The sequence below is a fragment of the Chionomys nivalis genome, chromosome 3 (genome assembly GCF_950005125.1).
Source record: "Chionomys nivalis chromosome 3, mChiNiv1.1, whole genome shotgun sequence".
Taxonomy (NCBI): domain Eukaryota; kingdom Metazoa; phylum Chordata; class Mammalia; order Rodentia; family Cricetidae; genus Chionomys; species Chionomys nivalis.
The window spans coordinates 119,396,041-119,419,316 of record NC_080088.1 but is presented as its reverse complement, the minus strand read 5'-3'; the positions used below and the strand labels follow the sequence as shown (position 1 = coordinate 119,419,316).

The 23,276-nt window shown below is 52.7% G+C and overlaps 1 protein-coding gene across 1 annotated transcript; it reads left to right on the top strand.

The window, feature by feature from the left end:
• The first annotated feature begins 1,957 nt into the window (after positions 1-1,957).
• On the top strand, positions 1,958-22,969 carry Plbd2 (phospholipase B domain containing 2). The gene is made up of 12 exons (XM_057764446.1): positions 1,958-2,257; positions 7,455-7,548; positions 11,993-12,151; positions 13,642-13,742; positions 13,907-14,121; positions 16,364-16,461; positions 19,185-19,345; positions 19,562-19,657; positions 19,790-19,861; positions 20,502-20,651; positions 21,109-21,271; positions 21,425-22,969. The coding sequence occupies exons 1-12, from the start codon at positions 1,983-1,985 to the stop codon at positions 21,590-21,592; spliced, it is 1,752 nt and encodes a 583-aa protein (XP_057620429.1). The 5' UTR covers positions 1,958-1,982; the 3' UTR covers positions 21,593-22,969.
• Positions 22,970-23,276: the final 307 nt, after the last annotated feature.

Genomic DNA, 23,276 nt, shown 5'->3' with positions numbered 1-23,276 from the left:
TGTAATGAGGTCTGGTGCCCTCTTCTGGACTTCAGGCATACACGCAGAAACAATATTGTATACATAATAAATAAATAAATATTAAAAAAAAAAAGATGGGTCTCGGGCTGGAGAGATGGCTGGATAACTCAGCAGTTAGGAGCAACGGCTGCTCTTCCAGAGGACCCAGGTTCCATTCCCAGTACCCACATAGTATCTCACAAACAATTTGTAACTTCATTTCCCAGAAAACTGACATTCTGGGACAGCAGGCACACACCTGGTGCCCAGACATACATGCAGGCAAACCATTCATACATATTTAAAAAAAATGGAATCTCACTATGTATCCCAGATAGGTCTCAAACTGGTGATCCCAGTAATCCTCCTGCCTCAGCCCAGTGATTGCAGGGTTTATAGGTGTGTGTCCTTCAGGAAGCACCTTTCTCATCCTGTGGGACATTCTAGAAACTTATGCATCAGCGTAGGGGTAGAGGGACATATTGAGTTCCTTTTTGGTAGGGGAACAAGGTCTCACACTGCAGTCCAGGCTGTTCTGGAACTCTTGGTAGTCCTCCTGCCTCAGCACTCCCAAGTGCTAAAATTATAGGTGCGAGTCCTTTGTTCAGGTGAACCTATGGAATTTATCCCCGGTTGTCCAGAGGCACAGGTGGCCAGGGGCTTGTACTGCCCATCTGGAGTGGGGACAGCTTATGTGCTTGAGCCCTTGTCTTCTGGGGTCTGGTGCTTGCTGCAAGTTGAGGGTCTGAAGGGAACTGCGTTGCTAATTGCTACCCTCTTGTGTTTTTTTGTTTTTTTTTAAATGTTTATTTATTTGTTTATTATGTATACAGTATTCTTCCTGCAGGCCTCATTACAGGTGGTTGTGAGCCACCGTGTGGTTGCTGGGAATTGAACTCAGGACCTTTGGAAGAGCAGGCAATGCTCTTAACTGCTGAGTCGTCTCTCCAGCCCCTTTTGTGTTATTTTTGAGACAGGATCTCACTTTCTGTACCAGGCTGGTCTTGAAATCTTTGAGAGTACACTTGGCTTTTAAAAAAATTTATTTTGAGACGGGGTCTCAAACTGTATCCCAAGCTAGTCTGGAATTAACTCTGTAGCTCAGGCTAGCCTGGGTGACATGAGACAATTTCATTCATAGACAGACAGACAGACAGCAAAAGAAATTTGGGGCTGGGAGATGGTTTCACAATTCTTGATGTTCTTGGCAGCTTGAGCTTGGGTCTCAGCACCCACATCAGGCAGCTCACAACTGAGAAAGCAACACTCTATTCTGGCTTCCACGGGCACCTGCACCCTTGTGTCGTCCTTCCCCTTGCTGCCCCCTTTATACCCGCCCTCTAATCCCTTCCCCCCCCCCATCGAGGCTGGAGAGGTGACTCAGTGGTTAGAGCGCTTGCACTTGTTAATCTTACAGAGGACCTGGATTCCCAGAGCCCATCTTGTGGCTCAGAACGATCATAATGCCAATTCCAAGGGATCCAAAGACTTCTGATATTCTGAGCACGGAGCGCTCACATGTCGCACATACATTAGACAAAACACTCATACACGTAAACTAAAATAAATAAGTGTAAAAATAGTGATAATTAAAAGAAGAGGAAGAGGAAGAAATATAATTTAAAAAAAATATGCGTCGGACGGTGGTGGTACATTTCTTTAATCCCAGCAGCACAGACAAGTTGATCTCTGTGAGTTCCAGGCCAGCCTGGTCCACAGAGTGAGTTCTAGGACAGCCAGGGCTACACAGAGAAGCCCTGTCCCAAAACAAACAAACGAACGAAGGAACGAAGGAATGAACAGCAATCCTGGGAAGGATGCTAAGCAGGCTTTCAGTAGCGAGCTAGGACTCTTTAAGGCGTGCCCCGCCAGGGCCCCGCCCCCTCCAGCCCATAGACCCCGCCTACTCAGGAAGCCCGGTCGGAAGCCACGCCCTAGCCCCGCCCCGGGGCTTCAATCACGTGGCCCGGCTGAGGTTCGCGATGGCGGCCCCCGTGGACTGGAGCCCCGGCGGCCGGGTGGGCCGGGCGCTGGCTCTGGCCTCGCTGGCCGCGCTGGCTGGGCTGTGGCTGGGCGGCCCAGCGGGAGCCCTCCCCACGCCGGGGCCCGGATGGCAGCGCACAAACCCCGACCCGCCTGTTTCCCGCATCCGCTCGCTGCTGCTGGACGCCGCGTCAGGTCAGCTGCGCCTGGTAGATGGCCTCCATCCCTCCGCGGTGGCCTGGGCCAACCTCACCAACGCCATCCGCGAGACCGGGTAAGGGTTGGCCGTCCCCGCCGCCGCCGTGGGCCTGGCGGGTAACAGGACTCGGGGTTGCAGACCTCGGGAGTCCACAGCTGGGTCAGGCCCAGGGTTAATGGGTGACCCATTAACTCCCTTTCCCCAACCACCGGGATCCTCCCTGAGGGACCGGGCGACCAGCTCTCTGACTGCATGTGCAGACTGGCCTAGAACTCACTGTGTAGGCTAGGCTGGCCTGCAGCTCACAGACTCCCACCTGAAGCGTCCGCCACCACGCCAGGCTCTCCAGTGATTTTGACAGCTATCCAGGAGACCAGGCCCTTGCTCCCCTCCAGAGTCAGGGCTCCAGGAATAAGCCAAGCTCCAGGCCAGAGGGATTGTTGAGGGTCCCTAAACACAAGCACAGACAGTATCCTTGTTGCTGCGCCTGCCCATCCGGGGACAAGTTCATGGCCTGATGCTACAGAGCTAAATGCTCATCAGTATGATCAATGTCACACTTGGAACACAGGCTGGCCCTGCAACCTTTTGTCTCTCACTAGCTCCTCTGCCAGTCTGGGTTCCCATGTCACCATTGTAAACCCAGAACTTCAAGATGGGCTCTGGCTGGCGTCAGGGATACCACGTGTGACTGATCTGGTAGCCCGTTTTCTGCTGATTCACGCATTTTTGTTCTAGTCTAGCAGAGCCAAGAGGGCATGATGAACCCATACTTGGATGCGGAGGTACAAGAGCGTGAGGACTGTGTGGGGAGGGGGTTCTGGACTCCGGAGGACATCTGAGTGGGCTAAGAATGCTTCCAGCTATGGCACCCAGGATAGTGGGGAAGGGTCTGTCTTGATTGTGTTAGCAATTTCTTCCAGCCTCGGATCCACTGCTGTGTGACCTAGGGCAAGTGGCTCCTCTTCTCTGAGCCCGTTCTCTTACCTGAAATGGGGCTGAGGGGGTCCCAAAGTCTCATTGGAACTTACAAAGCTCTGCTGTTGATTGAAGGAGAAATGAGTCAGGGAAAGGAATGGTCGTTTTATGATTGGGGAAACTGAGGCCTCTCATCATGCTGGCATCTTTTCTGCTCTCTACCTCCTCTCCTATGTCACATGTCCCTTCACTCTGAGATTCCAGCAGTGCAGGGAGTTCATAGTGGGGACCCCAATTTGTAGGCAGGGAAACAGAGCCTTGGAGACAGCTTCTTGAGTGATGGAGGTGGGTCTTGTATTTATCTGTTGCTTTCATTGGTTAATTAATAAAGAAAACTGCTTGGCCCTGATAGGACAAAAAATTAGATAGGCGGAGTAAACAAAACAAAATGCTGGGAGAAAGAAGCCGAGTCAGGCGGTTGCCATGATTCTCCCACTCCAGACAGACACAGGTTAAGATCTTTCCTGGTAAGCCAGCTCATGGTACTACATAGAATATTAAAAATGGGTTAGATCAATATATAAGAGCTAGCCAATAAGAGGCTGGAACTAATGGGCCATACAGTGATTAAAAGAATACAGTTTCCATGTAATTATTTTGGGGCATAAGCCATGCGGGCGGCCGGGTGCCGGGGACGCAGCCCTGCCGCTCCTATTACAACACTTGAGTACTTGGGTCAAATGGAAGACATCTGGCCTGCCCTGGTCCCCCTGTCAATGGGAGCTCCAACCTGGGGGTGCCTGTCTCACTTTTTTGGAGGGAAGAGGTCAGGAGCTAGACTCTCCTAGAATTAGAGTCCACCCTCCTTCTGGAGGTTTCGCTGCTGCCAATTCTTGGGTTGTTGGAGGGTAAATTCCCTTCCCCCTTTCTCCTTCTTCCTTCCTGCAGTTTGACTTTTAATTGTTTTATTTCATTTATTTATTTATGGGCAGGAGGTGGGAGGGGCATATGTACTGTGATGTATGTGGAGGGAAGAGGACCACTCACAGGCCCTGGGGATCAAACTCAGGTCGTTAGACTTGGTGGAAAGCACTTTTACCTACTGAGCCATCTTGAGACTTTGAACTAACGCCCTGAGACAGTTAGGATTTGGTGTGTGGTGGATAGAGATGCCCTATTGTGGAGCTTGTGCTAGCGGGCTGTGGCCTCCGCCCTGGGGAAGTCAGACCCCTCACCCCTTTTCCCTTTGCAATTGGATTCCACCTCTCAGAAGGGTATCTACCGTTCTGCTTGGAACCAGTCACCAGAGGAGGGCAGCTTAGGAAAGCAGGGAGCATCCTGACTCTGCTGCAGCTGGGGAAGTGGGTCAGTAAGGGGAGCCATTGGAGACGGCCAGAGAGAAGCCTGCTGTGTAGGGTTGGTGATGGGAGATCTTTGAGACCCCTGCCCACCTCAGCAATGGCCTAGCTTTTTTTGGTTTTGGTTTTTTCGAGACAGGGTTTCTCTGTAGTTTTTGGAGCCTGTCCTAGACCAGGCTGGCCTCGAACTCACAGAGATCCTCCTGCCTCTGCCTCCCGAGTGCTGGGATTAAAGGCGTGTGATGCCACAACTCAGCAACGGCCTAGCTTTTAAAAACATGCTGCTGCTTGCTCTTCCTCCTCTTTTTCCTCTCTCTCTCCCCTTCTGGAACTGTGGGGTGTGTGCATGCTGAGCACACTCTATGACGGAACTGACCCCTTAGGCCCTTTTATTTTTAAAATTTGAAACAGATCTTGTTATGAGTCTAGGGTGGGTTACATGGAAAGATTCTGTCTTTAAAAACTCCATGAAGGGGGCTGGAGAGATGGCTCAGTGGTTAAGAGCATTGCCTGCTCTTCCAAAGGTCCTGAGTTCAATTCCTAGCAACCACATGGTGGCTCACAACCATCTGTAAAGAGGTCTGGCGCCCTCTTCTGGCCTTCAGGCATACACACAGACAGAATATTGTATACATAATAAATAAATAAATATTAAAAACTCCATGAATAATTTTTAGAAGTGTGTGTGTGTTCACATGTGTGCAGGTGTCTGCAAAAGCCAGAAAGTAGGCATCAGCTCCCTTGGAGCTGGAGTTATAGGTAGTTGTGAGCCACCATGTGGGTCCTCTGGAAGGGCAGCCAGTGCTCTTAACTGCTGAGCCGCCCTCTAGCTTCCTCCTGCTAAGTCATTTGTTGTTGCTGTTTTAAGAGTGGGAAAGTTTGTGTGAGAAAGTCCATGCTGTCCTCAAGTTCCTACTGGGCTGTGGTCTATTCCTATGTCTCCCCTGGGCTGCTGCTGTTTGTTTGTCTTCGTGTCTGTACACCATGTGTATGCGGTGCCTGAGGAGCCAGAAGGCATTGGATCCCCTGAAACTGGAATTACAGACAGTCGTCAGCCAGAGTGGGGACACTGGGAACCGAACCTGGTCCTCTGCAAGAGCACCAAGTGCTCCTCACTGGTGGGCTGTCTTTCTAACTCCATCTTGGGCTTTTGTTGGTGTTGTTGTTGATGTGTGTGCGCACGCACATGCGTGTGGACCATAGACCAGAGGTCTACCTCAGGTGTTGTTCCTCAGATGTTGGCCACCATGTCTTCTGAGACAGGATTTCCTACTGGATAGGGGCTCACTGATTACCTGACCAGAGAGCCCCAAATATTTGCCTGTGTTCTTCCCCTCTTCAGTGCTGGAATTACAAACAAACACGTCACTGATTGAACTGTCTTTCCAACACACACCCTTCCTTCCCTCCTTCCTTCTTTCTTTAGAAAGGGTCTCATGTAGCTCAGACTGTTCTAGATGACTTTAAACTTGTTATCCTCCTGCCTCCACCTCCTGGGTTATAGTCATGTGACCAGATGCCCAGTCTATGAAGGGTTGGGGACAGAACCCAGGGCTTGGTGCATGCTAGACGAGCACTCTACCAATTGAGCTGCACCCCAACTCAATAGAGTTCTTTTAAAACAAATGTTTATTAATATTTATTTATTTGTTTATTCATGTGTGCATGCCTATGTGAGTTTATGTACTATGTGCATGCAGGTGTCTGTAGAGGCCTGGGGAGGGGGGTTGTATCTCCTGGAACTAGACTCCCAGGCTCTTGTGATCCTGCCTAATGTGGGTTTTGGGAACTGATCTTGGGTCCTCTGCAAGTGTTCATAATTGCTGAGCGATCTCTTCAGCCTCTTGGAGAAATATTTTAATGACAATTCTATTAAGAAAATGAGAACAAGGGTTGAGGTGATAATTTATAGCACTCCCATCTGGGGAAGTGGAGCTTTGTGGAAATCCAGGTCTCTGTGAGTAAACAGAGATGGTAGCCTGACTCGACAGAAGTCTTGTTCCGCGCTTGGAGGCCACTGACCCTGCAAGTATATCAGTCAGCACTGGACAACAGTGCTTCTTAACAAATGGTCCAGGACTGCTGCAGGGCCCTTGTATGTCGGGTCTGCAGACCTGCTCCACTCTGGGCACCTTCCATTCCTGGGACCTGTGGACTGGCTGCGATGTCCTTCCATGACTGTGGCAGAGGCACAGGAGGGCAGTGGGGAGTCAGAGGCCTCTTGATCTCCTTAACAGCGCTAAGTTCTTCTCTTGTCCCACTGGGCAAAGCAAGCCACGTGTGTGATCCAGCACAGGTAGATGTGTGGGCGGGGCATGTGGCTGTGGGTGGAGACATTGCAGAGCCTCACAGTAAAGAGCGAGGACACAGGGCATGCATCACGTGATGGCAAACTCTGGACTCAGTCCTCTCCTCCTCCATGTGATGGGCCCACTAGCAGTGCCTGTCTGGAAGGACTGTGAAGTTGCCACTGGACAAACCAGGTGGGGTTGCTAGATAGTGACAGCTTAGGAAGTGCCGGCCAGCATGACTGGGAACATCAATTGGCATAGGCGGGCAGAGGAGGCAGGTTTAGTCTCTGGAATCCATCCTATAACCCAGTACTTCCTGTCTCGGGGATCTAGCCCAGTGGGCATGTGGGTGCAGGCAGGCAGGCCGGCCGACATCTGTGTGGGCCGCGGCTACTCACTAGGCCGTTTTCATGGTCTAAAGCTAGAGGCTGGGCAGGCATGGTGTCAAACACCTGTGGTCTCAGGAAGCTGAGGCAGGAGGATTGGCGTTCCAGGCCAGCCTGGGCTACATAGTGAGACCTTGTCTGAAAAACAGACAGAACAGAAACGGAGCTGGAGCCCTTGCCGGCACATAAGGTCCTGGATTCCATCTGTGGCATAAGGAGTGGAAAGCCAGACCCCAGAGTGCCTGCAGCCATGGGTCTAGCTGTGAAGGTTGGCTTTGCAGGGCCCTGCTGTTGACTGAATGTCTTCCCTCTCCCCTAGGTGGGCCCATCTGGACCTGGGCACAAATGGAAGCTACAATGACAGCCTGCAGGCCTATGCAGCTGGTGTGGTGGAGGCCTCTGTGTCCGAGGAGGTAAGGCCTCGTGGGGAGCCTGGGGTCCTACCTACCTGCCCCCAGCCAAGCCAGGACTTCCTCAGGGCCTTCAGTGGGGTTGATGCTTGTGCTGAATGGGTCCCCACCTCCTGCCCTCCATGTAGGTGGGGAGAAAAAGCTTGTGCTTCAAAACAGCACATGAAGCTGGACATGGTGGAACACACTTGTTACTGCGTGAGATGGGAGGCTGAGGCAGGAGGATTGATGAGTTTGAGGGTAGCCTGGGCTAGAGACAAAGAAACAAAAACCCCTAGGCCATTACTCATGCCTGTTGTCCCAGCAGTTAGGGGAGGGAGGGACAAAGATCGGGAGTTCAGGAACAGTCTTGACCATATTCCAAAAAGGGGAGGGTAGGGAAGAAAGTGCAATCTAGTGGTTTTGGGTACACCTCTCAGGTTGTGCAGTGGACCACTGTCCAGTTCTAGAGTGTAGCCATCACCCAGGAGGAACCTATCAGGCTAACACTCCAAACATCTTACAGAAGTGCAGTCACACAGCCGGAGATGCCGACCTCCTCCTGGCTTTGTTTGATTTGAGATAGAGCTCATGTGGCCCTGGCTGGCTGCCAACTCGGTGTGTAGCCAAGGATGTCCCTGGTTCTCCTTAGTGCTGGGGTCACAGTAGTGTGTCACCACCCGATTTATACAGCGCTGGGATGGAACCCAGGGTTTATCGTGCGTGCTGGGAAGTGCGAGCCTTCTTATGACCATCACTCGGCATAATGTTTTTTGTTCCTTTTGTATTTGTATATCCTCAGGAAATGGTTTTTCGTTAAGGTACAAAATAATGGGTTTCTTGATGACATTAAAATTGATCGTCACGGTTTACCGTGTGCATGTCTGTGTCTGTATGTGTGGGTGGGTGCACATACATCAGGATACTTGCGTAGAGGTCAGAGGACAACTTTCTGGAGTCTGTTTTCTTTTCGTTATGTGAGTTCTAGGGACTGAATTCAGGTCATCAGGCTTGGTGGCAAGCTCCTTTACCTGCCGAGCCATCTCAGTGGCCCCAGTATGACATTTTTATACATACATTTTTTTTTTTTTTTTTTTTTTTGGTTTTTCGAGACAGGGTTTCTCTGTGGCTTTGGAGCCTGTCCTGGAACTAGCTCTGTAGACCAGGCTGGTCTCGAACTCACAGAGATCCGCCTGCCTCTGCCTCCCGAGTGCTGGGATTAAAGGCGTGCGCCACCATTGCCCGGCTTACATACATGTTTTTGTACTTCACCTCTGTCCCCTGCTGCATTCCTGAACTCCCAAGTGGCCCCTTTCTTGCCTAAAGCGTCCACGATTCCCCTCTGCCTTCATGTCTTCTCCCACTTTGGTATTTTTTGAAAGATTTATTTACTTACTTTTTTTTTTTTATTTATTTATTGGATTTTTGTGACAGCGTTTCTCTGTGTTGCCCTGACTGTCCTGGAACTCGCTCTGTAGACCAGGCTGACCTCGAACTCACAGAGATGTGCCTGCCTCTGCAGAGCCTCCTGAGTGCTGGGGTTAAATCGTGGACTACCACCCCCTGGCTAAAGACTTATTTTTGTTTATATTGGTGTGTGTGTAAGAGCATGTATGTATCCAAGGTATCCTTGGAAATATCCAAGGAATTGTGTGGATATCCAAGGAGACTGAAGAGTGTCGGCTCCTGGAGCTGGAGTTACAGTGGTGTAGAGAACTGAACTCTGGCCCCCTGCAAGAGAAGCAAGCGCCATGGAGCCATCTCTCTAGCCCCCTTTTAAGGTTTTTAGAGACGGGCTCTTACTGTGTGGTCTAAGCTGACTTCTAACTTGAGATCCTCCTGCCTCAGCCTCCTGAGTGCGGGGATTACAAGGTGTGCCTCCCCCTGCCCTCTTTCTGATACTGGAGATTGAACCAGGAAGCCTGGGACCTCATGCATGTTGAGAAAGCCTCTCCTGCTGATCTCTGGCTTCTTTGCACTCTTCGGTTAGAGACAGTCTTACGCGTTTGCCTAGTCTAACCTTGATCTCCCTCTGTAGTCCAGGCTGGCCTTGAACTCAGGACACTCCTGCTTCAGCTCCTGAGCACTGACACACAGCACTTGGCCTGGCTCCTACTTTTGTTAAACTAGCTTTCCTGTCAACAGCATAGTCTCTTGCTTACCTGGTCTGGAACTGTAGGGATGACAGTCCCTGTCAGGGGCCCCAGCTATCAGAAGCTGTGAGTAACAGCTCTTCCCACACTGGGTGGGTGTTAAGTGGACACCCTCTTTGGGAAATTACTGGGCATCAATTTATAGAGTAAAATCCATTCAGGGTCCACTGGCCACTATTTGAGTGTGTATCCAGTTGGTGACCCAGGGACATGGAAGGGGTGTTCAGGGGCTGAAGGCATTTTCCTGGTGGAGCTTGATGGAGCAGTGACAGCAAGGGACCGTGGATAATGTGAGCTTTGTTTTGGGGACCACAGAAGCAGCCTCTGTGGGATTCTTCATAAGCTTAACCTCCATCCAGGCTTCCCAGTAGCCTTTGCCTCTAGGAAGATGGTGAGATACAATTCCTTCTCCCAAGGGACACACAACCTGCTGGGGACACTGAGACAAGGCCACGGTGGCTCTTGTGCCAGGACCCTGAGGGACATGCTTGTGTCTTCTTACCAGGTCTCAGCTCCTGAGGGTGGCCTGGGTGTCTCCACTGGGAGAGGTGATGAGACTTGGTTCCTGACATGTGCTTCCTTAAGGTGAAATAGCCATTCAAGCTGAGAAGCAGCATTTGAACCCAGCTCTGTCTGGCCCAAGTCTCTGGCTAGTTCCTAGCTGAGTCCAGCCTGACCCTCAGGTAGGGCAGCCAATGGGCAGTACTCTGGAGTTTCTGGAAGGTAGAAGGAGACAGGGAGCATTAGTAGGGCTTGGGGCTAAGCAGGATATGGCGTGTCACTATGTTGGCGGAGGGAGGGGGGGTCATGGTAGAGAGGCTTCCTAGTAGGTTGGTGTGTGGTTGGAAGTTATCTTCAGCGGTTGCCTGGAGTGTGGGGCTTTGGGACTTTGCAAAAGCATATCTTGACATTGACTCATTGTCTTGGTGTTTGGGGACACCGGTACTTGCCTGCCCTTGCCTCAGTTTCCCCAGCTGTAAAGTGGATATTTTGGTTTCACTTCACTGTGATGAAATACCCAAGGCAGTGAGCTCATAAAGGCAAGGGTTTATTTTGTGTGACAGCTGGGTGGATCATTGCCTTGGGTCTCTGGTAGGATCTGGACAGCAGTGGCAGGGACATACACATAGCAGGGCAAGATGTTCCCTTCATGAACCAGAAAGAAGAGAGCAGGGTCTCAGAGTCCCCTTCCAGGACAAACCTTAGACTCTCCTCCAAAGCAGTGCAACCCAATATACCAAACAGCCTCTGGATGGCCAGCCCAAGCTGGACCACTGTGTGGGGATGACAACCACAGTGCCTAGCTCAGCACTGGAGGCTTGCATCATCATGTCCACCTGTTTGAGGCCGCTCACTAGCATAAGCCATAGATCAGCAGGCCTCCTCCCAGGGAGCATTGGCTGTATGCCCTGGTTATTCTGGGCTGGGTCAGGCTGACCTTGGTGGGCTCACTGGTGTTGCTGTAGTAGCTGGGTGGCCTGGGATAACCTCATTCACATGTCCATCAGCTGGGGAACAGGTAGGCTGGCTGCAGTCTCTCTTCCAGCAGGCAAGCCCCAGCTGATACACACTGCACCTGGGCAGTGTCGACAGCCTGGCACACTTTTCTGGCCCAGTGAGTCAGCAGGGGGGCTTGTCTGGTTCCCTCTGTCCTCCGTGCGTGGAACAGAGCAGGGAGCTGTTCAGAAACACATTTGTCAAGCCAGGAGTAGTGGTACATGCTCACAGTACCTGGAGTAATCCTAGCAGGCCAGAGACGAAGAGTGTGAACCTGTCTGAAAATCCAAACAATGGCTGGGAATGTGGCTGCACTAGTAGACAGCTTGCCTAGCACGCACAGACTGCAGGTTCCGTGCCCAGCATTGTATATCCAGCCTTGGAAATGCACACCTATAATCCCAGCACATGGCAGGTAGAGGCAGGAAGATCAGGTGTTCAAGGCCAGCCTCATCTACATTAAACCCTACCTCCAAACAACCCAAACCAAACCAAACCAAACCTGTTGTCCGGTGGCCTTGCAGAACATTTGCTTGGCCTGCATGAGGCCCTGGGTCTAATCTCCAGTGCTGCAAACCCAACAGAAACGACCCAAGACCCAAGACCCTGTATTTGATCATGGAGCACATTGTTCAACCCAGGTCCCATCCACAGAGGAGGTGCAGTCTAGGGTAGGCCTTCCACATCACAGGCTCCAGAGGAGGGCGACTCAAAGGATTTGGGCTTTGAAGGGGGCTGAGAGTCTCTGCACTCTGGTGGGGCGAGTCCTATGGTCCTGCACAAAGAGAGCAGCAGCTGCCCTGCCCTCCTCCCCGCAGCTCATCTATATGCATTGGATGAACACGGTGGTCAACTACTGTGGCCCCTTCGAGTATGAAGTCGGCTACTGTGAGAAGCTCAAGAGTTTCCTGGAGACTAACCTGGAGTGGATGCAGAGGGAGATGGAGCTTAGCCAGGACTCTCCATACTGGCACCAGGTGGGCTGGGCTGCCCTGGTTGAGGGGAGGTGGCTCTTTGGGTGTGCCCATGTCCTGTGCAATCTCTGGCTAGTCCTCAGTGAGCTAGAAGTCTTTTCTGCTTTAATATCTATCAGCGTCTGCTGCCCTCCTCCTCCCATCTGTCTGCTTGATGCACCTCCAGCTGCCCATCCTGGCCTGGATGCCTGGCGCTTTCTGCCTTCCTGCTGTCAAAGAACCTAGATGTAGCTAAGTGGTGGCTCGTGGCTCTCGCTGTCAGGGGGGTGGTGGAAGGCTGGATAGAGCAAACACCATTTCAGAAAGGAAGGGAGGAGAAAAGGAAAGCGTGCAGAGAAACCAGGCTTTGCCTTCCTTCGGGGTGGAGCTCCGACTGCCTGGATGATGCTAAGGGCCAGGTTCTGGATGGCTAGCTCCATGGGCTGCCGGCTAGGTCACAGAACCTGTGACTTCTCTACAGACCCGAGGGTTTAGCTACAGAGCGCAGGCAGTAGTTCTGACTTCTCTACAGACCCGAGGGTTTAGCTGTAGAGCGCAGGCAGTAGTTCTGACTTCTCTACAGACCCGAGGGTTTAACTGCAGAGCGCAGGCAGTAGTTCTGACTTCTCTGCAGACCCGAGGGTTTAGCTGCAGAGCACAGGCAGTAGCTCTGACTTCTCTACAGACCCGAAGGTTTAGCTGCAGAGCCCAGGCAGTAGCCTCTGTGGAGGACCCTGCCACCTGTTTGCACATCCTCCAGGGCTGACACTTCCTACCCATAGTTCTCTTTGACAACCCGTTTATGACCCTTGCTGCTTCAGGCTCTCTTCCTCCACATACCACTCATCTGCCCCTCCTCCCGTAGGTCCGCTTACTCACCATCCACCCTCCAGATCACCCAGTGCCCCTTCTGTCCCGTCCATCTACCCATCCATGCATCTGCTTGCTAAGGTATCCATTCTCCCAACAGTGCATCTGCTTAGACACCCACACATGTACATACCGACCCATTTATCCTCCAAGCAATCCATCCACCTTCCTGTTGATCCTTCTACCCATCCTTCTGTCTGTTCATCTGTCTATTCCTATCCTGTATGGCCATCTATCTTGCCTGTACTTAAGTTCCTGGTACTTGCCCAGCACCAGCCAAGACTGAGGGGCACAGTAATGCCTCTAGTTACAGGTGCTGAGGCAGAACTGACAGTGGGCGAAGGCAACCTTAGGGCGGGTGCCAGGATCAGCCACACAGCCAGCGCCAAAGACTAGGGAGATGTTTGGCAGGGCATCTGGCCAAACTAGAAGGATTTGTGGAGGAGGTGGCTTTTGATCCGGATTCTTAAAGTGAGGCGGACTTGGGGTCAGCATGAAGATACTTCATCCAGTTGAGTTATTGAAAGCAGGAGGGCTCAGGGCTGGCAGGAGCCTGTGGAGCACCCCTGGACCAGGTCAGAGCCCCTGCAGTGGTGTAGGAGGGGTGAACTGGGGGCCTTATCCTCCTTCTGTCCCTCCCCTAGGTGCGGCTGACCCTCCTGCAGCTGAAAGGCCTGGAGGACAGCTACGAAGGTCGTTTGACCTTCCCAACTGGGAGGTTCACCATCAAACCCTTGGGGTTCCTGTAAGTGTCCCCGCTAACCTGCGCAGGGTGGGTAAGGAGTCATCCCAGTTCCGTGCCAGCTCTGCCATTTCCTGCCCCTAGAACACAGTGGGTCTGCTGACCCCTGGAGCCTCATGTGACGTGGGTGCAGAGTGACTGCTGACCCTCCCGTCCTGCCTCCTCAGCCTGCTGCAGATTGCCGGAGACCTGGAAGACCTGGAGCCAGCACTGAATAAGACCAGCACCAAGCTTTCCCTGGGCTCTGGCTCCTGCTCTGCTCTCATCAAGCTGCTGCCAGGTGCACGTGACCTCCTGGTGGCACATAACACATGGAACTCCTACCAGAACATGCTACGTATCATCAAGAAGTACCGGCTGCAGTTCCGGGAGGGGCCACAAGGTGGGAGGAAAAAACAGCCTTGCAGGAGGGTGGTGCATAGGGGCAGGAATTCTTTTTTATTTTTATTTTTTTAAGATTGATTTATTTTATGTGAGTACTCTGTCTGCATGTGCATCTTTATGCCAGAAGAGGGCATTAGATCCCACTGTAGATGGCTGTGAACCACCATGTGGTTGCTGGGAATCAAACTCAGGTCCTTTGGAAGAGCAGCCAGTGCTCTTAAACTGCTGAGCCATCTCTCCAGCTCTATTCTAGGAATTCTTATTTGGCAAGCAATATCTATCAGCTGGCTCCAAGGTTACTAACCATCCACCCGTCTGTCTGCGCCTTACTCTTCTACCTTCTCCTGGCTTTATCTGGGGTACTGAACCCTGGGCCTTGTTGCTGAGCAAGGGCTGTACCATTCAGCTCCATGTTCCAGCTGGCCCTGAACTCACTCTAGTAGGTGCCCACCATAGACAGTCACTCAGTGAGGCAGGCAAAGCAATGGCAATGGAGAGAAACCGGTTGCACACAGTGGGGTAACACTGAGATAGCAGTCCTGCCTCAGCCTCCCTTGTCCTGGGACGACAGGCACTCACCACCCACCATGTTTTCTGGCGTTTTTAACGCTTTAAAAAAACCTGCTTAAGGCACTGGGTGGTGGTGGGCATGCTTTAATCCTAGCACTCGGGAGGCAGAGGCAGGTGGATCTGAGTTTGAGGCCAATCTGGACTGCAAGAGCTAGTTCCAGGACAGCAGGACAGGCTCCAAAGCTACAGAGAAACCCTGTCTCGAAAAACCAAGCCAAACCAAAACAAAAAAGCAGCTTAATGGCTGGGGATATTTTTCCATGCAGAACAAGTCCCCTAAAACAGTACCACCAATATGTGGAAGCTATGTGTGTGTGTGGGGGAATGGTGCAAAGGTGACATCCACAGCCCTCGGGAGGTTTTCCCTGCAGATTGGTGACATCCACAGCCCTCGGGAGGTTTTCCCTGTAGATTGGTGACATCCATGGCCCTTGGGAGGTTTTCCCTGCAGATTGGTGAGGTTTTCCCTGCAGATTGGTGACATCCATGGCCCTCAGGAACTTTTCCCTGCAGATTGGTGACATCCATGGCCCTCGGGAGGTTTTCCCTGCAGATTGGTGACATCCTTGGCCCTCGGGAGGTTTTTCCTATGGATTGGTGACATCCATGGTCCTCGGGAGGTTTTCCCTGTGGATTGGTCGTTTACTTGTAACTGTTCCAAAGTTCCTTTTGATTTTTCATTGTTTTATTCCTCATTTGGTCTCAGTGGTATACAATCACAAATCTCGTGGGTCCTGAGTAGACACCCACCCACTCTGAGCTCCTCACTTGCAGACCCTCCTGATGAATTTAGATCCATCTACATTTTATTTATTTATTTATTTATTTACCCACCCACTCTGAGCTCCTCACTTGCAGACCCTCCTGATGAATTTAGATCCATCTACATTTTATTTATTTAATTATTTATTTAATTATTTATTTATTTATTTATTTTGGTTTTTCGAGACAGGGTTTCTCTGTAGCTTTGGAGCCTGTCCTGGAACTAGCTCTTGTAGACCAGGCTGGTCTCGAACTCCCAGAGATCCGCCTGCCTCTGCCTCCCGAGTGCTGGGATTAAAGGTGTGTGCCACCACTGCCCGGCCTCCATCTACATTTTAAAATGAATTTATTTACTCCTTTTAAAAACTGATTCACCAGTGTTTAAGGGAAATCTGTTTCCGGCTACAGGAGGAGCAGCTGCTGAACATCTTGCTGTTCATCGTATTCCAAGTGTGTTGTGGAAGCAGTAGAGGCAGCCAGTGGGGCTCTTCCCCTTCTGCTGCTGCTCCTCCTTCTACCGTCCTTCTTCCTTCCCCCTCCTCCCTTCCTCTGTCTCCTCCTCCTCTTCCTCTTCTTCATCCTCTTCCTTATTGTCCTTATCTTCTTCCTCACCCCCCTACTTCCTTTTTGAATTAGAGTCTCATAACTCTGACTGACCTGGAACTCACTGTGTAGTCCGAGTGGCTTTCAACTTGGAGCAGTCCTCCTGCCTCAGCCTCCTAGTGTTGGCATCCAGGCAGGTGCCACCACATATTTTATATGAAGGACCTCATCTGCTATAACAAATGACTGACGCGATGAGAGTGGCCCCCTGAGGACTACTTGTTCCTCACTTGAGACTCTAGTCTTGTGGGATGGGGTATGGGGTCCCCACAAGGCCTGCCTGACCAACTCACCCCCCCTCCCAGAGGAGTACCCCCTGATTGCTGGCAACAACGTGGTCTTTTCGTCCTACCCGGGCACCATCTTCTCCGGTGATGACTTGTACATCCTGGGCAGTGGGCTGGTAAGTGGCCGAGTCACGTGCTCCCTGGGGACACAGTGAAGGATGAGGCGTGCAGAGCCTCTGAGCTGCTGGTCTTGGGGACTTCTGCAAGGCCCTTGAGTGCAGTGACCTTGGTTTGGTTTGTTTTTCTGTGTTCAGCATAAACACCTCCTTTCTGCCAGTGACCTTGCTCTCTGCTGCCTTCCCCTCTCCCCACCCCCTAACCTGGCCACTTTCTGAGAGCTGCTGTTTACAGTGCCTTGCTTCCTCTGCTCTCTGGCTGGCATCCAGGCCCCTTTAGAAATCTGTTCCTGGCGCCCGAGATCACAGACTGATGCTGCTAGGAGATGGACTTTGATGCAGAAAGCGCTTCGGTGCAGCGGATGCTGGGGCACTAGCAGGCGTGGTGGGGTTCATGTCTCTTTGTCTTTGCTGTTGCTTTTTCCTAGTGTGGGAGAGACTTGTGGGGTGGGGTGGGGATGGGAGACACAGGAGCCTCAGGCCAACAAGCTTTCCCTGCCTGTCCCTAGAGGATCCTCTGTGTGTGTGTGTGTGTGTGTGTGTGTGTGTGTGTGTGTGTGTGAGAGAGAGAGAGAGAGAGAGAGAGAGAGAGAGAGAGAGAGAGAGAGGGAGGGAGGGAGGGAGGGAGGGAGGGAGGGAGGGAGGGAGGGAGGGAGGGAGAGAGAGAGACTGTCTGTCTGTCTGTGTTTGTCTGCACATGTGTGGTGGAACCTTGGGCCTCTTCACTGGGCCAGCATAGGAGGCCATCCACCCCTTTGTGCTAGGGACCTTCTCAGACTTCTGTTTTTTTTTTTTTTAATATTTATTTATTTATTAATTATGTATACAATATTCTTTCTGTGTGTATGCCTACAGGCCAGAAGAGGGCACCAGGCCTCATTACAGATGGTTGTGAGCCACCATGTGGTTGCTGGGAATTGAACTCAGGACCTTTGGAAGAGCAGGCAATGCTCTTAACTGCTGAGCCATCTCTCCAGCCCCTTCTGTTTTTGTTTTATGTTTTGTTTTTTAAATGTATTTAGTGTGTATATATTTGGTTTGGTTTGGTTTTTTTTGAGGCAGGGTTTCTCTGTGTAACAGTCCTGTCCTGTCCTGGAACTCACTCGAGACCAGGCTGGCCTTGAACTCACAGAGATCCACCTGTCTCTTCCTCCCGAGTGCTGGGATTAAAGGCATGTGCCACCACTGCCTGGCTATTTTTATTTTTGTGTTTTTGTTTGTTTGTTCTATTTATTTATTCAGGTTTTTAAGGCAGTGTGTCACTTTGTAGCTCAGGCTGTTCTGGAGCTCAGCTTGTAGCCCAGACCAGGAGTCCTCCCTCCTCAGTCTCCCGAGTAGACTGGGCTTATGTGCCCGGGCCAGGCCCAGCTTAGATGTCATCTTCATTTGTCTTCTCTTCTATTTCTTTTTTTTTTTTTCTTTTTTTTTTTGGTTTTTTGAGACAGGGTTTCTCTGTCACTTTGGAGCCTGTCCTGGAACTAGCTCTGTAGACCAGGCTGGTCTTGAACTCACAGAGATCCGCCTGCCTCTGCCTCCTGAGTGCTGGGATTAAAGGCGTGCGCCACCATCGCCCAGCTTCTCTTCTATTTCTTATTCTGTTTTTCTGGGGCAGGGTCTCATGTAGCCCAGGCTAGCCTCCACTTCCCTAGGACAGAGGTTAAGATAGGCCCCAAGCTCACTATGTAGCGAGGTTTCCTCGAGGTCCTGTCTTCCTGCCTCCACCTCCCTAGGACTGGGGTTAAGACAGGTGTGCAGCACTGTGCCCATCTCCGATGTCCTCTGTAGAACACTCGCTTATGCTCACACCTGGACTCCTGGCACTCAAGAGGCCGAGGCAGCAAAATCACCAGAGTTTGGAGTCAGCTTGGGCTACAGTGTGACACTGCAGGTGCCCCCAAAATAGACAAAACCCTAACACTAAAGTACTGTCCTATGTGGGTCCTGCCATTTGTTGCCTCTTTTTAGCCTCCTCATATAAAGAAAGACTCAGGCCAGCATCCTTGGGGGCACAGGGGACTAAACTCTGACTTCAGGCTGGGGGGGGCCAGTCGCCAACCACGGCCAGCTGGCGGGCTTGTCTTTTAGTTTCTCTGGGTCTTGCATACCTGTCTTCCAGAGGGAGGGTGGCAAGAGCTGACTGGGGCTCAGCTGTGAGATTCTCCCACAGCAGGGCCACCCACCAGCTGCCAGGATGTCGCTGTTTTGAAAGTCAGGTTTCCCAGGCTCTGCTTGATTGTTCCGAGTTCTGTTGTTTGGTCTAAGACGGTTTACTCTGAGGACCCGGCTCACCAGGAGCTCACCATAGACCAGGCTCACCTTGAACTTGTGGCAAACTTCCTACCTCTGGCTCCTGAGTTCTGGGCTATAGGCATGTACCACAACACCTGGCTGGTTCTGCATTGGTTTTAACAATGACGTTAAATAGAAGAGGGCATGTTTATGTAGACACATGAGGGCCCCAGGGGCCGTGACACCGGACAGAGCAGGGTGGGCTGGGGTCTTGGCAAGGTCTCTGACAGCAGCCGTGTCAGGTGAATAGCCTCAAACCACCAGCTCTGCCTGTTGAGCTGAGTCTCCCCCAAACCAAGTACTTTTCAAGGAATCCAAGAGGGGTGTTCACTAAAAGCAAGTTAGGGTTGTAAGAAAAGCACAAACATTGACTTCTGAGCCAGGACAGGATGGGGGCTGCCCTGTGGATCTGCAGCCCAGCTTGTCTCTCACAGGTCACCCTGGAGACCACCATCGGCAATAAGAACTCAGCCCTGTGGAAGTACGTGCAGCCCCAGGGCTGCGTGCTGGAGTGGATCCGAAACATCGTGGCCAATCGCCTGGCCGTGGATGGGGCCACCTGGGCAGAAGTCTTCAAGCGGTTCAACAGTGGCACGTGCGTGCATTCCTGGCCCCTTACCCCCTACTTGGGGACCATCAGGGCTCTGGGGCCTTCTGCCCAGCCCCTTCTTGCAAATGCTTACTGGAGCAACCCAAGCCCTTTTTTTGTTTTCTATTTGGGTAAACTGAGACTCAAGAATGAAAGAATTTTCTTCTATCCTCTCCTGTAAGCGTTTCAGACTTAAAGTCGTTCCTTCCTTGTGCCTGGTAGGTATAATAACCAGTGGATGATTGTGGACTACAAGGCATTCATCCCCAACGGGCCCAGCCCTGGAAACCGGGTGCTTACTATCCTAGAACAGATCCCGTGAGTCCTGGGGGCAGAAGGAGGAGGGTCCCTGATGGGTGCAGGTGGGAGGCTCAGGACACAGCACAGCTCCTGCTCAGGGCCCTCGGAGCTTGTCCCCTCACTTGCTTTGTCCCTCTCTCTGGGTCTCAGGGGCATGGTGGTGGTGGCCGACAAGACCGCGGAGCTCTACAAGACGACCTACTGGGCTAGCTACAACATCCCGTATGTTCTTCCTTTTTCCACCCCTACCCCCATCTGTCCTCCCTGAAGCAGGCTCCTTCCCCAGGTGGCATCTTAAACACGCAGAGCAATGAGAACTGCCCCAGCCCCTCTCCTGCTGTTAAAGTTCTACCTCATATGTGACCTCCAGATCTGGTACTGCTGCAGGGTGTCTTTGGATGGGCACACCTTGGGACTGGATATTGCCACGAATTCAGCTGAACCTATCCCCATCTCCTGAGAGATGGAGATGCCCATGCAGTACCCAGGGAAGCTGAGGCATGGCTGGGGCAGCCTAGGTCCCTAAATCCAGTCTTAGCCAGGCTCCTCCGAGCTGCCTTACAGCCTGTGCTTTCTCAGGGTGTTAAGGACCTGCCATTGGGTCCTTGTGACCATGATACCCGAGTGTGAGAGCCTGTTCTCGTTCTCGTTCTCATTCCATAGATGTGGAAACGGAGGCAGGGATCCTGGCTCATCCACAGCTCCTTGGTCAGAGAATTCTGAAATAGAGCCCAGAGCCCAGGTTTATCCCCTACAGTACAAGAGGGCCTTGCGGCAACCTGATGTGGCCCTGGCAGCAGCTGCACCGTGACAGTCAGTCATGGCCAGTGGGGGTCGTGGGTGACCACCCTTGTCCCAGCAGGTTCTTCGAGACTGTGTTCAATGCTAGTGGGCTGCAGGCCTTGGTTGAGTATGGAGACTGGTTCTCCTACACTAAGAACCCTCGAGCCCAGATCTTCCAGAGGGACCAGTCATCGGTGAAGGACATTGACTCCATGGTCCGGCTCATGAGGTGGGTCAGCATAGTCCTGGCTTGGTGTGGAGAGTCACGTGTGTGTCTGTGACAGTTAGTCTGCAGGTGGCAGACCTGCTCACCGCCCTCCTTGGGGAACCCCTTTCTCCTGGGAGGTGGAGATGCCTGCCCAGGACCCAGACTGGAGCTGAAGTGTGGCGAGGCAGCCTGAGTCCCCGCACATGCTGTGGAGTAGACCAGGTGTCTGCTCTGCTTGGTGGAGGGGCCTGGAGAACCTCCCCCAAGAAGAGCCAAGTGACGAGTCTGGGGGGGTGACCCTTGGAGGTGTGAGGGTAGGCCACATCTGGGACTGGGGTGACCCTGTGGAGGGGTAAGAGTGGGGCCACATCTGGCCATGCCTGAGTCATGGCTGGTGCTGGGAGAAGCCTAGGAAGTTAAGGAAGGGTCAGGGCCACCCTTTCTGCGGGCTGTTCGCATCCCTGCCATCTGCACACAGGTACAATGACTTCCTTCACGACCCGCTGTCACTGTGTGAAGCCTGCACTCCGAAGCCCAATGCGGAGAACGCCATCTCTGCCCGCTCTGATCTCAACCCTGCCAATGGCTCCTACCCGTTTCAGGCCCTGCGCCAACGTGCCCATGGTGGCATCGATGTAAAGGTTCGCCACCCACGCCAGCTGCCACATGGCCTGGGGAAGGGTGGGTGGGACGGATGTAAGATCGGGTCAGACGGGTCAAGGTGAAGGGGTACCTGCTTTGGGGTCAGCCTTAGAATGGTGCTCTGACTCAGTGGCCTGCTCTCTGACCTCCAGGTGACCAGCTTTTCCCTGGCCAAGCACATGAGCATGCTGGCGGCCAGTGGCCCCACGTGGGACCAGTTACCCCCTTTCCAGTGGAGTAGATCGCCGTTCCACAACGTGCTGCACATGGGCCAGCCTGATCTCTGGACATTCTCACCCATCCAGGTCCCATGGGACTGAGATTCTGCCTGCACCCAGTTGCCTTCACTCTGTGTGGCCACCCACCCTTTGGGGCTCTGGTCTGGATGGTCTCCTCTGCAGGGACACAGACCCAGCGGGCTCAGAGCTGATTCTCTGCCCCCTCACGGCTCTTGCTCTGTGCCTGTCACCAGTGGGCTGGGGCTTATGCTTGGCTGTGGGCCTGGTGGGATCCTGGGTGTCATTCTCCCACTGCTGGTCCCTCAGTGTCTGTGTGGGACTCCGATAGGGCTCATCGTTGCTGTCACTAGCCTGTGGGCCCATCACTTCAGGGAACGGTCCGTGTCCCCTCCTCTGGGCAGCTTTCCTGAGGTAGAAGCTTGAAAACAAAAACCAAAGTTTCTGGCTGCTGGTAGCTAGAGGGTCTTGTGTTCTTTCTGCAGGAGGGGTGCACCATCACCCTGTTCTCCTGCCCCGCCCCCAGCCCGAGCTTGCCCCTGGCCTCCTGGTAGGTGTCCCTGGCTCTGTTCCGAGGGAGCCAAGCATGGGCTGTACTCCCACTGAGTAGGAGGGGCCATGGCCATGCTGTGTCTTGTGAGGCAGCACTGAAGGTCAGGGCCCTGTACCACGCCCTGCCGATTGTTCTCGCTATCCATCTGTTCTTTCACTCCTGTGCCAGTCCACGTACCACTGTCTGTCTGCGTAGCAAGCCACCCGCCCTCAGCACCCATCCTCACCTACTCACCCAGCCAGAACCGCACACCCTTTCCTTTCGGTCCTGAGACAACCCTTGCTCTGTAGCTCAGGCTGGTCCGGATTTACATGTGTGGGCCACCATGCCTGTTGTCTGCTTTTCATCTGTCAGTCCACCAGTCTGCCTCTGTCCACTTGTGTGTTCCTCCCTGTGTGTGCATTTATCCCTCCCTGTCAGGCCCTCTGTCCATCAACCCTTTCTCAGTATCCATCTCACATGCTATATTCTGGGTCCTACTCTGGCCTGCCCTGCTGACCACCAAGATCCTAAGTCCTGTTGCGAGGTTCAGAGACCCACAAGAAACAGAGTCCTCCGTGTTCGGTCTCACAGACTGAGAACTCAAAACCTGTGAACCAGAGGTCTGGGCTCTGGTCTCTTCCTGCCTAATCTGTTGTTGGGGTCCTGGGAGATGTGAGCTGCACTCCCTGGAATATAGGCTTCACCCTTGCTCATAGTAGATCCTCGCTGAACCCTCAGTACTTGGACTTGAGGAAAATGAGGGAATGTCCCTTTGTGACATGCACAAAAGCTAACTGCACCGGTGTAGACCAGCGTCCGAGAGCCCTGCCATGCTGGGGCGGGCAGTGGGGTGGAAGACCCTGCTCTGCCAGTGTCCCGAGGTCCTGAGCGGAGTGGACGGCTCTGCCCCGGCCGGCCAGTGCCTGTCAGTGTCCCGAGGCCCTGAGCGGAGTGGACGGCTCTGCCCCGGCCGGCCAGTGCTCTGCCAGTGTCCCGAGGTCCTGAGCGGAGTGGACGGCTCTGCCCCGGCAGGCCAGTGCTCTGCCAGTGTCCCGAGGTCCTGAGCGGAGTGGACGGCTCTGCCCCAGCCGGCCAGTGCCTGTCGCGTATTTTGGGTTTTGTTGGAAGGGGAGGTCAAATTCGCTTCACCATTCCTGCCCTGCAGACAAGAGTACAGGGTTGGTTTACTTGCACGTGGGTGGGGCTGCTGGTGTTTTAAGGATGTCCTTGTCC

Excerpts from the sequence above, each read along its gene's own strand:
- Plbd2 (XM_057764446.1), top strand. The coding sequence starts at position 1,983 with ATGGCGGCCCCCGTGGACTGGAGCCCCGGCGGCCGGGTGGGCCGGGCG. Across the intron at positions 14,122-16,363 it reads GTTCCGGGAGGGGCCACAAG|AGGAGTACCCCCTGATTGCT; the intron begins GTGGGAGGAAAA and ends CCCCCCTCCCAG. Across the intron at positions 19,658-19,789 it reads ACTATCCTAGAACAGATCCC|GGGCATGGTGGTGGTGGCCG; the intron begins GTGAGTCCTGGG and ends TCTGGGTCTCAG.